The 16,150-nt window shown below is 37.3% G+C and overlaps 1 protein-coding gene across 1 annotated transcript; it reads right to left on the bottom strand.

Moving 5' to 3' along the window:
• Positions 1-1,804: 1,804 nt before the first annotated feature.
• Positions 1,805-5,382, bottom strand: LOC121968010 (laccase-25-like). Its single transcript, XM_042518535.1, has 7 exons — positions 5,288-5,382; positions 5,075-5,226; positions 4,758-4,999; positions 4,556-4,687; positions 3,494-4,459; positions 3,255-3,413; positions 1,805-2,080 (listed from the first exon to the last, which is right to left on the bottom strand). Exons 1-6 carry the CDS (start codon positions 5,378-5,380, stop codon positions 3,283-3,285), a joined length of 1,716 nt encoding a protein of 571 aa, XP_042374469.1. The 5' UTR covers positions 5,381-5,382; the 3' UTR covers positions 1,805-2,080; positions 3,255-3,282.
• Between the last annotated feature and the right edge of the window lie 10,768 nt (positions 5,383-16,150).

Here is a 16,150-nt window from a genome sequence, read left to right as displayed (position 1 = left end):
AGGTATCGGGTATTGCTACATTAGATCATGGAATCAAAATTTGATGTATCTAAGCATATCTTATTCCTAGTAGGTACTCATAATTTATCTCCTCCGTATTAACCGATTCGTGGAAGTGCTGGGTGAACGAAACATCTTTTGCCCCCATTATATAATGTCAAATCTCTTTCATCTTTGCTGCCCTGAAACAATTCCTTGTAGATGAGCAACTTTAGCCTCAAGACTAATCTTTTCTTCCACAATCTCTTCCTTCTTTAGTTTGATATACTTCTCTTCAATATTCACACACCTCTACAATCAAATCCACTCTGTCCGCCTCAAATTCAAGCAAAATCTGCTCTCTGAGACCAATGTTTGTCTGCTGTGTTGAGATCCCTCTTGAATGTGGCACTATCAAATACTATTCCCTACAATTCTTTCTCGATCTCACCCTTCTCTACTTGAATCATCTGCAACTGATCGTAACTACTACTCAAATGCTTATGCTTGCCTTTACCAAAAAAAATAATTTAAGAGGGATCTTGGTAATAGAATCAATCAGTTCAACTGAGACCAATTGATCCTCCTCTGCAGAGTTATCGACCGATCTTATACCTTGCCTCAACGTCTAACATTGTTGAAACAAAGTCTAAGTGTAGCTGAAAGGAAAAAAATGGCTCTTCATGTTCTTCGAGTCAATGATCATAGCTTGACCTTGTTTGTCTTGTGAGCGTCGGAATTGCTTCCACCATGTGGAGGCTAGGTTTTTTAGTTTGACGACAATCAATTTCACTTCCACACTATTTGGTACTTCTTTGTAATAAAAAATTTTCACGCTGTTAAGTCAATCAACGAATTTCTTCATTTGTAACATATCAAAAATTTGGAAAGATCAACTGAAAATTAGATATATCTATACCGCTTCTCTCGACCACGACCTTCACGATTATGATAGGAGGTTTCAAAAGTGAACGTAGAATTAAAATATGGGAACTTACAACCTTTAAAATTTTGTGTTGTTAGACGCTAAGTTAACTCTGTGACTTGCCTCTGTAACTCCTTAATCCACACACTATAATCACGATATTGGACTTCCTCATTTAGAATCTATCCTTTACAACTAGAATCGCAATGATCCATCACTGAAATTGATGAATTTTCTTGGAAGGAGATGTTGAAATACTAATATCAAGTGACGTTAGATAAAATAGTGATTATTCTGTGACCAAAGTTAGAGAGAAATTGTGAAGAAAAGCAAGACAAGAGAAACCGACAAATAAAGAGAAACTGTCATTTTGAGATTGTACCCAAAGAAAAAGTTTTATTCAATAACAAAGATCATCCTTAATATCAAATAAACATATGTTCACATAAACTCAAAATCCTAAAAGATGAAAATTACCAAAATACCCTAAACATAAAAAAACTCAAAAACTATCAAAAATGAAAATGATAAGAATAATAATAATAATAAAAATCTTCGAACTCTTCTCCATCGATCCTTCACAAATTTTGTTGACATTAATTCTCTAAATAAAGAATCAAAGAGATGACGATAAGTTCAAATGGGACTATGGGAGGTAAGTAGAAGTTCACAGTTCTATGGTAAAGTTCTGATCCATATGCGACTGAATTCAGACATCTCTTGCTCCAACAATTTGATGAGTGATGTCTTTGCTACCTGCACAATGGTGGTCTATAGGCATGCCTGTATGCCCTTCCAACTCGATCGCAATGGAAAGAAATGCCAAACAAATTGAGCCAAAGAAGAAAAGGGACCTCAATGAATTAGTTCAGTGGCACATTGGTTTCTTTAATCAGGTGACTCTGAAAAGGCAGTATTACATACCTCTAATGTAGGGGAATGTAAGCGGAAATCGATCGAGCTACAAGAATTTTACAGACTTAGGCTGTTAAAATTATACGAAGAACCGTGACTAGGTACAGAGCCAACAAACAGAATCTTCAAAGTTAACTGATTCTAGAAGGTGGTAGTGTTCAAGAAAGGTTTGGGCAGTGTAATATCCCTCCATCTTGGTATTCCGGCCTCAAACGAGTGCTCCAACACCTTCAACCATGATCTTGTATTGCATCTTTCAAGCTATTAAAAGAAAGAACATACAGAAAAAGGTAAAACAGAGATCCATCATTATATTTTAAATTCAAATCAAACACATAGGAGAGCAGCATAATCATGTCTCAACAATCTTATAGCCACTACATAAATTTTATTCTACCATTCAACTCTATGTTAAGGTCATGTGCTTATTAGTTTAGTTTAGTAAGTGTAACCATAATTTCAGTTAAATTGTGGTGGTATGTGCAATAAAGATGAACACCCAAGCAAATTAAATGGCTATTGATGAACACATATTCCAAACTAAAAGCACTCTTCCCAAATTAAAAGATACCAAACCAAATTAAAAATACCAAACTTTCAACATCTAAAATAAAGTAATTACAAAATTTGACTACAATTCAAAATTTAAAAAATAAATCGATTCCTACTTTTTTAGTACTTTACATCAATGTGGGAATGCAAGAGATGGTGTACACAAAAGTGTATATGAAAAAATCAGCTAGTTCAGATAGTAAAGTAAAAAAAGTGAGTGTTTCAAGGCATTCACTATATATTATCTAAAAGAAAAAAAGTGGACTACCATGTTGATGATAAAGTGTGTGGATGGAGAGGCAGCAAGAAGAATTATAGTGATTCTCATGCAGGATGGCTTTTGTAGACAAGGGAGGACTGAACCATCTAAACTATGCATGTGAAAGGGAAAGCTACCAAACAAAACAGTAGAATGAATACACAACAAAAACATAAACAAAGATTAATTAATTAGTTTGAAATGTCAATTAAAGGTGTCTAAGGGTGTCATTAAATGCCTAATACCAGGCATAACTATACTCTTAAATTTTGGTGTAGAGTTTACAACATAACAAAACAATGATAAAAGTAGCAACATGATACAAACAAAGATTTAATTAGTTACAACAATGATAAAAGTGAGCTTATTATGGATCAAGAATGTTTATTGTGTATCGAGAGAGAACATAATAATCTCTCAATCAACAACAATTCTAAATTACTCTTCCTTCAACTAATAACCAATTCAGATGTAGTTATATATGAATAACCTATGACTATTGAATAATATCTGAATACGTTTGGTTAAGTAATTTTATACAATAAGTATTGAACAGATCTTTAAATCTCATATATGAAATTTTATTATTGTAATTAATGTACCATAAAAATTTAATCTATGTACCATTATATTAGTCCTCCTTTAACTCCTTTTAACACGCAGGGAAGTCCGGAGGAGGTGGAGGAAGAATTGAGTCCGGCGTGGTTCCATCTTCTACCACAAAAACTGTTGCTAACCCTAATGGCACGTGTTGCTCCAAATGGCAGTGCATAATCCACACTCCTACAAACACAGGAAATTAAAGCTTAATCGATATGGATTATATATCATGAAGATATACGTAGTTACGTTAGTTGAATTACCTGGATTGTTGGCCACGAATCGAATGACAGCCCATCCTCCGGCAGGTACACCGATTGTATTCCTCACTTGCGGATCCACCAAGTTGTATCGACTTCTCGCCGTCGTGGCATTGTAATTTCCGAAGCCTTGCGCGAGCACGAAGAAGTTGAAGCCGTGAAGATGCAGGGGGTGGTTCTCTGTGCCGACAAAGGCGGTGTTCTGCAGCACCATCTCCACCGTCGCGTTGTACTTCACTTTCTTCACCTTGGTTCCCCTCTGCGTGTGGAGGAGCGGGGCGAGGCGGGGATCAGTGTTCAAGCTGTTGTTCGTGAAGTCGAACATCGCCGGAGGGTGGTCTGGGAAGTCTGGTTGGTACTCTGCTTCGTGGAAGCCACTGAAGTGCGCTTCCAGGAGCGACATGGAGGTGGGGAACCGGAAAGAGACGTTGTTCATGCTGGCGCCAAGGGTACCTCGGCTCCTGTTGCACACCACCTGTGTTGGCTCGCAGGCCAGCACCCCCAGACCGACGGTCACGAACATGTGCTCCTCCGCCTCCAGGGGGACGGTGGGCGTCCCTGGCCTCCGAAGGCCGGTTAAGTTGGTGTAGAACCGGTGGGCGGTGGGGGTGTCGTTGAACGCCGGCATACGTGGCATCTCCGGAGGCGCGTCGTCGGCGTCGGCGTAGCGCACGATGGCCGTGGCCGTGGTGCTGTCGAAGCTGGGAGGGCCGTTGAGAGAGCTGAAGTAGGGCTGAGAGGCCATGTAGTAGCGAGCAGAGGGAGCGTCCGTGACCATCAACGCGTCGACCGTTTGGCCAGGCGCGATCACCACCACGTCGGTGTCGTAGGGCTTGGTATAGCTGGCGTCGACGGCGACCACGGTGAAGGCGTGGCCGGCGATCTTGAAGAAGAGCTCACTGTTGACCGCGGAGTTGATGATGCGAAGTAGGTAGGTCTTTCCGGCAACCACCTCAAGTTTGTACGTATCTATTGAAGAACAAAACGAAAAATTTAAAAAGGATCAATCACCATCCCTCAATCTAAAGAATTCGGAGGAAGTGATTAATATCAATCCGTGCTTACGATTCTTGCATCGGGTGTACAAGTGGCCGGGCTTGCCATTGATAGTGAAGGCATTGGAAATGTTGACGATGCCGCCGCCGGTCAAGAACGCCTGCTTTTCCAAGTCTCCCACGTCGGCGTTCCACCACTCGCCTTCAACCATCGTACCAAATTAGGACAAGGACAAGAACTAGAAGAAGAGCTTTTCGGGGTGTTTACGCACCGAGCAGAATGGGGACTTGCCGGTGCGGCTGGCGGAAGGGGAAGGAGTGGTTTCTGGGGCGGATGATGAGGGCGCCGTGGACGGTGGCGCGGAGGAAAGAGGTGTGGGCGTGCCACCACAGCGTGCCTTCCTGCCCGCTCACGTTGAACCTGTAGGTGTAGCTGCCGCCGGGTCGTATCGGGCACTGCGTGATCATGTTCGGTCCGTCCGCCCACCCGCTCTGCTTCTGTAATACTCCGTGCCTGCGCATGCACCATGTAACTAAATAATAAACCATAAATAAAAACAAAAGCGTCTTCTTCTTCGCTGGATCGCACCAGTGGATGGTTATGTCGTAGGGCGAGAGGTTGACGACGTGCACGAGCAGCGTGTCGCCTTCCCTGACCCAGATTGTCGGGCCGGGCAGCTTCCCGTTCACTGCGGTAATGACCCTCCTCTCGCACAGCCGGCTGACGGTCAAGTTTCTGACCTGTTCGAAGCCACAGATTTACAGAGCGATAAAAGAAATCGAAGGTAGATTGTTTACTTACATGGAAAGTGCGCTCCACGACTGCTGAATCTGCTTCGAGCAGAGCACAGAGAAGAGCAACGGCGAACAGCAGGATTTGGCTGCCGCAGGTCATGTCCTTTTTTTCTGGTTTGATCAGGGAAAAAAAAACTGAAATCAAATATTTATTGTTGTGGGTGTGTCAAGTTAGTTCATAGATTGTCCGTGCTAAGAAAAAAGATAAAAAAAAAAGATTGAAATGTCAAAAAATACCTGTTCAATAATTTAAAATAATTAAGCAGTATAAGAAAATAACCACACTCAATATCACATACAAAAAATTCAAAGTCCATTTATTACTCGAGTTGATTATTCATTTTTTTAGTCAACAACGATTCACTATGTAAAAAATTCGTAATCTTCTTCATTACTTAATCTATAGTCGTGATTCTCCATTGTTTACGGACAAATAACAATTCAACAGAGAAATTTCAAGAAAGGAAATCGCTAAAAAAAACTCTGTTTTTTTTTAAAAAAAAAATTAACCGAATAAAATTGATTCAAAATAAAGATCAATCGCTTCGGATGATTAACAAGAAATGGAAGCATTAATTTGGACTTTGGAATTGCCAATTTCTTACGGTGCAGGTTTACCACTCAATGCATTCACATCCGTTGAGAAAGTTATCTATTTTCTGTTTTTTCTTTGTTGTAGAATGGAGTAGTTTTAAAAGTGCAGGTGTCCAATGTCCTATTAGAGGAAAATATATATGTTGAGAATCAAATAATGGGTGCTTCAGAATTAGAATGGAGTGTTCTTCATGTATGTATGTGAAAATTGTTTCTAGTGTTGATGTGAGATTCATAGAAAAAGAATTTTTGGTGTGAGGATGGAAAATTCAGCTTATGTCAAAGATAATTAAAATATATAAACATACAAGGTTGAGAATTATGCTGGTGGAGAAAGGTAATTTGCTCGTTCAACGTCTCCACTAATCTATCCTTATGTAAATACAGAAAAAGTAAATTACGGGTGATTATTAATCATTAGTACAGGTAGCCAAGACATGAATGAAGATATTATCAAACGTGCCAAATTTTAACCCTAAGATCTCAGGGCTAAGAACTATGCTGGTGAACGATAAGCAAAAGCACTAAAAGGAAAATTAAAGAAAAAAAACAAAATTACTGAATGCAGGATAGATAAAGATCAAACAAATGGTAAATAAGAAATAAATACTTGACAAAATTGTTAGGTTGTTCATATGAAGATGATTGAATCATAGAGAAAAACGATAACAAAATAAACTCCTTGATTCATAACTTATTCATGAGACATACAATTTATAGAGATAATAAAGTGCTTGATTAATTGAAAGATTAATAAAGAAAATGTCTAATAATTAATATGTCTTAATATAAATTTGATTTGATCCGGTCAATGGCTTATTTAATAATTCCCTTTTTACTCCCCCCTCTCCCCTCTGACAAATTCAATGGGAGGTTTCTAACATTAAGTTTCCTTGCTAGTATGTTGAAATGTTGTTTAAATAATGATTTAGTAAAGATATCAATAATTTAATAATCTGCAAAAATATAAAAGATCGATAATTATTGAGTCATCACACGGTCTCGAACAAAATGAAAATAAATTTTCATATGTTTTGTGTGAGCATGAAAGATTGGATTTACTATGAGATATGTTGTTCCAATATTATCACACCAAATTTTTGGTGTAATATTTAATGCAAGATGAAGTTTAGAAAGAAATGATTGAAGTCAAATAAGTTTAGATGTATTTGCTATAGCTTTATATTTATTCTCAGTCTTTGAACAAGATACGTAGGTTGCTTTTTCGAATTCCATGAGATAAAATTTCGTCTGAGAAATATTGCATATCCACTAGTGGATCGTCTATCTTCAGGAAAACTTGCCCAATTTGTATCACTAAAGGCATGTAAATCTCGAGATAATTGACGATATAAAAGATGACGATATAGAATAGTACATTTGAAATATCAAAGTATTCTTTTCACACCTTCCCAGTTTTGTTCAGTGGAAGCATGTATAAACTAATAAGCACAATTTGTCGCAAAGGTAATATCAGGTCGTGTGATAATGATTTATTATAAAGTTCCAATAATGTTTCGATAAATCTGGTGACCAGACATAATAGGAGATGGTGTAGAGAAGTTAGTAATAGCAATTGGTGTAGAGGTCGGACGTGCTCCATCCATTTTTGCATTTTGAAGAAGCCTAGTGATGTATTTACTTTGAGAGAGGAGACAACCTTCATCATATGGGATAAGTTCAATACCCAAAATAAAATGAGCATTGCCCAGATCTCAAGTACGAAATTCTTGATTGAGACTATTTAATAAAGTTGTGATACCCTTGTAATCATTGTCGGCTATTAGGATGTCATTCACATAAATAAGAAAAAATAACATAGATCCATCATTATATTTGTGGAACAAAGACGAGTCAGTTTTTAACCCAGAAAATCCTTGAGCTTATAACCAATTAGATAATCAATGCAATCATGCACGAGGAGCTTGTCGAAGACCATATAAGGATTTCTTGAGTTGGCAAACATGAGATGGAAATTATAGATGAATGTAGGGATGTAATTGAGCCGAGCCAAGCCGAACTCTTGGATGTTCGAGTTTGGCTCGTTTATAATCGAGTCGAGCTCGAGCTTTATTTAACGAATATATTCATGGTTCACGAGCTTATTCGAGCTTTTATCGAGCCTAATGAGCTTAATAAATATAAATTATAAATTTAAATATTCATTAAAAATTAAATTATATATTTTAAAAAATTTGTAATATTCTTGTTAAAATTTATAATTTTATTCTAATAAATAAATTTAATATATTTGTCTATATTTTTCATAAGTAGAATGTAAAATCTATAAATTCAATATCAAAACTATTATTTTTTTATTTAAAAGTTGATTCATGAACTTAACGAACATATTCACGAGCTAACGAGCCGAATATTGTGAAGTTTGAGCTTGGTTTGTTTATCTTAACGAGTCTTATTAAACGAGCTCAAACGAGCTTTTATCGAATCGAGATTCGAATAGCTCACGAGCGGCTTGGCTCATTTACACCCCTAGATGAATGAACCCAGGTGGTTGTTCTATAAATACAATTTCTTCAAGATGACTATGAAGAAACACATTTAAAATGTCTAATTGTCATACAAGACTAATATCTATTGATAATAATAGCCTCATATATGTAATTTTGATGACTGGGTTGAAAGTGTCATTGAAGTTAACATCTGGTTGTTGACTAAATCATTTGGTTGCAAGTAGAGTTTTGTGTCATTCAAGAGAACCATTGTCTCAATGCTTAAGACGGAATATCCATTTAGAATCCACAACATTCATGAATGGAGTGCGCGGATCTATATTTCATGTTCCATTGCCAAGAAGTGCATCAAATTATGTAACCATTGCACTAGGCCAATTTGGATCCTTATTTGCTTGTGTAAAATAAGTTGGTTTAATAGACTTTGAAGAGACCACTAGAGCTCATGGAAGGGGATGTCGAGTTGTTATTGGTGGGCATAGTGCATATATGTCACTTAAGGGAAGTATGCGACGAGGAGGATCATTATTTGAATCACTTGTTGATGGAGATAAGAAAGTAGGTTGACATGGTGATTCTGATGATGGACTTGTATTATCTGATGATCCAGAGTTAGAGAGCATATTATCTATAGCTGGTGAATAGCGTAAAGAATTTAAAAATTGAGCATATAGTAATTAAAGCAGTTGAATTAATCAGAGTAAGTACAACAAAAATAAATTAAACTTAGATTAATTCAATCAAGTAAAACAAAGACGTTAATAACATGCAACTGATTTAATTAACAGTTTAAACATATTAGTTGATCAATCAAACTAAAAGTATAGACAATAGACATGTAACAGTTATAAAATATGATTCTTATTTTTAATTTCTCCTAGGTGGAGAAATCTTATTGAAAAAAAATCTAAAAAAGTTTAAAAGTAATAAAGCAAATAAGACAACACTAAAACAAATATCAATGTTACTCTAGGTGTTGCCAAACAAAAATGAAATGCGAGTCATAGCACAGAAGACGAAGGAGTATTAAGAGCACAAGAACAAGAGTGGATTCTATGTAGATTAGTGGTCTTGAAACTTTACCTCGAAACTCCTTATATAGGGCACCTCAATCGCTTGGAGCCATCCTGGTCGTCTGTACAAGTGCTAACGTGGATATAACTTTTATTCGTAAGATAAAGTTAACGAAGCTGTTCGGTCGCCAATACACCCTCCGGTCACTTGGGCAGAGGTCAAACTTCATCTTGGCCAACTTGTTTGGATTGTTGATAACATCGTCTCCCGATCACCTGGACCCTACATGGTTGCCTGGACCCTCCTAGATCTCTTTGTCAAGAGTTAACACTAGCTAGTTGCCCTTGGAATCCATCTGGTTTCCTGAAACTATTAAGCATGCTTCCTTGCAGTGGTTACACATAATAAGTATGATATAAAATGTAAAGTTACTTGTACTTACATTGGTTCTAAATGTTCAGTCTCTAGCTGACTAATCTAGACTGAGTTGACAAGCCATAATTCCCACTTGCTTCCACTTAGACTTGTTTACCAAGCCTCTAGCTCCCAGTTGACTCCACCTAGACTTGAGTCACCTAGCACTCACACTACAAAAAAACAGTCTATTAGGGACGATAGTTTGCAACGAATTTAAAATTTGTTCCAAACTTTCCAACAAAATTTGCAACAAAATAATAAATTGTTCCGAATTAGCAACAAATTTACCAACAAAATAAATTCGTTGCAAATTAGCAACAAAAGATAATTTGTCGCTAAAGTTGTTGCAAGTTAACAACAAAAAATAAAATTTGTTGCAAATTTTCCAACGAATATTTAGTTCGTTGCAAATTTTGCAACGAATATTTTATTCGTTGCAACTTTTTGCAACGAATAGTATTTTCGTCGCAAATATAGCAACGAAAATATTATTTGTTGGAAATTCCCGACAAATATATAATTCATCGCAACTTTACAGCAAAAATTTGAGGGTAGAGTTTCCAACGAATCTTAAATTCGTTGGAAATGTTTCCAACAAAAAGGCAGATTCGTTGGAAATCTTTCCAACAAATTTGCTAATTCGTTGGAAACATTTCCAACGAATCTGCCAATTCGTTGGAAATTGCCAACGAATCTGACAATTTGTTGGAAATTTCCAACGAATCGCAGATTCGTTGGAAAGTATGCTGTGATTTAAAAACCCGTTTGACTGACCTAGAGACCTCAGAATCGGATGAAACAAGTTCCTATGTGCTCCTCTTGGTCTCATGATTCTATAGATGACCTCAAATATTTTTTTTGAATTAAGATAAATTTTTTACATCATGGTCAATTGGATGAATATGAATTTGATCATGAATGTGTTAGTGTTTTAAATCAAAATGGAGTTTAGTTGAACTTGGTGGATTTAAAAAATGATGTTTGAGTGCTCAGAACGAGGGGAAATCAGTTTGTTGGGGAGCGTAAGGTTCTTGTGATTATATCCATGAATTAAAAATAATTACGGAGCTAATTTATTTTGATTTGTGAATTTTTAAACTTAAATTTAATTTTTCCAACACATTGGGGGTTGAAAAAATAAAGGAAAAAATATATAAAGTAAAAAAAATATTTGAGGACACATATGAAGTCAGGATAAATAGAGGAGCATACAGGAACCGGTTTCATCCAATTCGGAGGTCTCTAGGTCGGTCAACCGTGATTTTAAGAATAGGAAGGGTTTCCAACGAATCTGAAATTCGTTGGAGATTTCCAACAAAATGGCAGATTCGTTGGAAACATTTCCAACGAATCTGCCAATTCGTTGGAAATTTCCTACGAATCGCATATTCGTTGGGAAGTATGCTGTGATTTAAAAACCCGTTTGACCGATCTAGAGAACTCGGAATCGGATGAAACAAGTTCCTATGTGCTCCTCTTGGTCTCCTGATTCTATAGATGACCACAAATATTTTTTTTGAATTAAGATAAATTTTTTACATCAAGGTCAATTGGATGAATTTGAATTTGATCATGAATGTGTTAGTGTTTTAAATCAAAATGGAGTTTAGTTGAACTTGGTGGATTTAAAAAATGATGTTCGAGTGCTCAGAACGAGGGGAAATCAGTTTGTTGGTGAGCGTAAGGTTCTCGTGATTATATCCATGAATTAAAAATAATTACGGAGCTAATTTATTTTGATTTGTAAATTTTTAAACTTAAATTTAATTTTTCCAACACATTGGGGGTTGAAAAAATATATAAAGTAAAAAAAATATTTGAGGACACATATGAAGTCAGGATAAATAGAGGAGCACACAGGAACCGGTTTCATCCAATTCGGAGGTCTCTAGGTCGGTCAACCGTGATTTTAAGAATAGGAAGGGTTTCCAACGAATCTGAAATTCGTTGGAGATTTCCAACAAAATGGCAGATTCGTTGGAAACATTTCCAACGAATCTGCCAATTCGTTGGAAATTTCCTACGAATCGCAGATTCGTTGGGAAGTATGCTGTGATTTAAAAACCCGTTTGCCCGATCTAGAGAACTCGGAATTGGATGAAACAAGTTCCTATGTGCTCCTCTTGGTCTCCTGATTCTATAGATGACCACAAATATTTTTTTTGAATTAAGATAAATTTTTTACATCAAGGTCAATTGGATGAATTTGAATTTGATCATGAATGTGTTAGTGTTTTAAATCAAAATGGAGTTTAGTTGAACTTGGTGGATTTAAAAAATGATGTTCGAGTGCTCAAAACGAGGGGAAATCAGTTTGTTGGTGAGCGTAAGGTTCTCGTGATTATATCCATGAATTAAAAATAATTACGGAGCTAATTTATTTTGATTTGTAAATTTTTAAACTTAAATTTAATTTTTCCAACACATTGGGGGTTGAAAAAATAAAGGAAAAAATATATAAACTAAAAAAAATATTTGAGGACACATATGAAGTTAGGATAAATAGAGGAGCACACAGGAACCGGTTTCATCCAATTCGGAGGTCTCTAGGTCGGTCAACCGTGATTTTAAGAATAGGAAGGGTTTCCAACGAATCTGAAATTCGTTGGAGATTTCCAACAAAATGGCAGATTCGTTGGAAACATTTCCAACGAATCTGCCAATTCGTTGGAAATTTCCAACGAATCGCAGATTCGTTGGAAAGTATGCTGTGATTTAAAAACCCGTTTGGCCGACCTAGAGACCTCGGAATCGGATGAAACAAGTTCCTATGTGCTCCTCTTGGTCTCCTGATTCTATAGATGACCTCAAATATTTTTTTTTAATTAAGATAAATTTTTACATCAAGGTCAATTGGATGAATTTGAATTTGATCATGAATGTGTTAGTGTTTTAAATCAAAATGGAGTTTAGTTGAACTTGGTAGATTTAAAAATTGATGTTCAAGTGCTCAGAACGAGGGGAAATCAGTTTGTTGGGGAGCGTAAGGTTCTCGTGATTATATCTATGAATTAAAAATAATTACGGAGCTAATTTATTTTGATTTGTGAATTTTTAAACTTAAATTTAATTTTTCCAACAGTTGAAAAAATAAAGAAAAAAATATATAAAGTAAAAAAAATATTTGAAGACACATATGAAGTCAGGATAAATAGAGGAGCACACAGGAACCAGTTTCATCCAATTCGGAGGTCTCTAGGTCGGTCAACCGTGATTTTAAGAATAGGAAGGGTTTCCAACGAATCTGAAATTCGTTGGAGATTTCCAACAAAATGGCAGATTCGTTGGAAACATTTCCAACGAATCTGCCAATTCGTTGGAAATTTCCAACGAATCGCAGATTCGTTGCGAATATCCAACAAATAATATTTTTGTTGGAAATTTGTTGGAATCCCTAATTACATATCCTTACCCGGCCCGATCTCTTCTCCTCACATCTTCTCTTGACCTAATTTTCCTTACGGCGGCTGCGGCAATTTTTTCACCTTCTCTGGACTGGTAAGCCACTCTCGTTCTAGCCCTTCTTTTTTTCCCGATCTCCCGGCGTCTCCTTTTTTCCCGATCTCGCGGCGTCGCCTGGCCGCTCGCGGCGTCACGTGGCCGGTCGCGGCGTCGCGTGGTCGGTCGCTGTCGCGCCTGGCCAGTCGCGCCATCATCTGGCCGCGAGCGGCCATGCCTGGATGCGAGCGGCCGCTACTGGCCGCGCCTGGTTCCTGGTCGCGTGTGGCGGCGAATGGCAGCTCACGGCGGTCCCTGGTAGCTCAAGGTGCCGTCTAGCCCCTCGCGCTGGCGCCTGGCCTTAGCGCCGCTGCCTGGCCGCTCTCGCAGCTTCTTGGCTGCTCTCAACGGCGCTGAGGTTGACCACTAGCAGCCTCCCTGTCCACTGTCGGCATAGGATGGCTGATGGTGGCCTCACTTAGCTGTTGTTTGGCGTTGGTGATCCCGCTGCGGCGTAGGCTGGCCACTGGCGACTGATGCTGTCCGCCAGCAGCTGATAGCATTGGGTGACCTCTGTTTGTAAATCGACAGATCATTGTTTGATGTCAACTAGTTGTTCTCGATCTTGGATGGTCGTGGGCTGTCTGTGCGTTACAGTGGCACAGCTGTCCGGGGGTCAATGCCTTGCCGTTGGGGCCAAGAATATATTTGATAATTTCTAGACTTTTTTATTTTATTGTAAATTTAATATTATTGTTTGTGCATGTTTGGATTTGACGTGGCTGGGAGAGACTTGCGGTTTTATTTACCTTTGTTAGGTATATTTTTTTACACATGATATTTTAATAATGATTGCATGCTTTTATTTTCCTCTATTATATTTTATTTGTAGTTGTATGTGAGCTAAGTAATATTGACCATTAGTATTTGTGTTCTAGGAGTTTTTATTACTATATTTTATTTGAAACAGGCAACATGCAGAATGAAAGAAGTTGGATGTATAATAAAAATTTACCTGACCGTGGGGGTTTAACTGATGAGTTTATTACTGGGTTGAGACAGTTTTTAAATTTTGCATCTAGTAATGTTGAGTTTATGGATGGTAATCAGATACGATGTCCATGCAGAAAGTGTCATAATGGAAAATTTTTACCATCTAATAAAGTTTCAGAGCATCTTTGTAGATTTGGTTTTACTCCGAATTACTATAATTGGACATGTCATGGTGAACCATTCATATCTGATGAGGATTATTATGAACACAACATACAAGTCTCTAGGGATCAAAGTTATTATAATCAATTAAATCCATATCAAAGAATGATATTTGATGCAGCGGCTCCGAATTTAATTCCTGAACCACATGGTGCCAGTTCTAGCTGCCCTCCAACAGTTGAGCAAATGTTTACAACATATGCATCACCATTAGAAGAGGTACAAGTGCCAGGTGTTGATGAAATTGTGAATAATGAAACATATCTTAAATTTCAGGAAGTGTTAAGTGCTGCAGATGAACCTTTATGGACTGGTTGTGACAAGCATACTAAATTATCATTCACTGCAAGACTGTTGAATATCAAGGCAGAGTCTAATTTGTCGGAAGATAATTTCAATAAGGTTGTTCAAGCTATTGAAGAGGCATTGCCCCAAGATAATATACTGCCTAATGATTTTTACAGTATGAAAAAATTTACGAAAGAATTAGGTCTTCCGGTGGAAAGAATTGACGTTTGCAGAGACGGTTGTATGCTATATTGGGGAGATGATGCAGATGCAAATGTTTGTAGATTCTGTAATCAAGATAGGTACAAGATCTCTAGAAGGAGTCAACAACGACGTAAATCATACAGTCAGTTATTTTATTTGCCATTAACTCCTAGGTTACAAAGACTTTATGCATCAAAGACCACTGCTCAACACATGACTTGGCATGCAAATCATCGAACAGAGGAGGGATTAATGTGTCATCCATCAGATGCAGAGGCATGGAAAAATTTTGATAGAACATATCCTGAATTTGCGAAGGAGACTCGAAACATTCGGTTAGGTCTTTGTGCTGATGGTTTTGCTCCATTTAGTAAATCAGGAAGACAGTATTCTTGTTGGCCAGTTATATTAACTCCATATAATCTTCCACCTGGGATGTGCATGAAAACACCGTATATGTTTTTAACATTAGTTGTGCCTGGCCCGCAAAATCCAAAGAAGTTAATAGATGTTTATATGCAACCACTGATTGCAGAGCTAAAACAACTATGGGATGAAGGGTTTCCTACATATGACGTCCATACTAATCAGATGTTTGTTATGAAGGCTGCTCTTCTTTGGACCATTAATGACTTTCCAGCTTATGGAATGCTATCTGGTTGGAGTACTGCGGGAATCTTAGGTTGTCCAATATGTATGGAGAGATCAAAGTCTATCAGATTGAAATATGGAAGAAAGCCGAGTTATTTTGATTGTCATAGGCAATTTTTACCATTAAATCATAATTTCAGAAGGAATAAAGATGAGTTCACTAGGAATAGAATTGAAAGAACACCTCCGCCATTAAGATTGACAGGTCAAGATATTTGGTATACAGTGTGTCACTTTCCATCTGTTATTGAAGAACCACATGGTACAACATATGAATATGGAAGCACTCATAAATGGACTAAGCGGAGTATATTTTGGGATTTACCTTATTGGTATAGTAATTTAATTCATCATAATCTGGATGTAATGCATATTGAGAAAAATGTTTTTGATAATCTCATAAATACAGTGATGGATATTGCCGGAAAAATAAAAGATAATTTGAATGCAAGAAAAGATATGCGACTAATTTGTAAACGACCCACTCTTGATGTGGATGAAAGTAGTAGGGGACCAAAGCCAAAGGCAATTTATACATTGAATAAAGAACAGAGACGTGTTGTTTGTGAATGGTTGAA

This window comes from Zingiber officinale, chromosome 3B (assembly GCF_018446385.1).
Source record: "Zingiber officinale cultivar Zhangliang chromosome 3B, Zo_v1.1, whole genome shotgun sequence".
Lineage (NCBI taxonomy): Eukaryota > Viridiplantae > Streptophyta > Magnoliopsida > Zingiberales > Zingiberaceae > Zingiber > Zingiber officinale.
The sequence above is the reverse complement of the archived record's forward strand: the minus strand, read 5'-3'. Positions and strand labels throughout refer to the sequence as shown.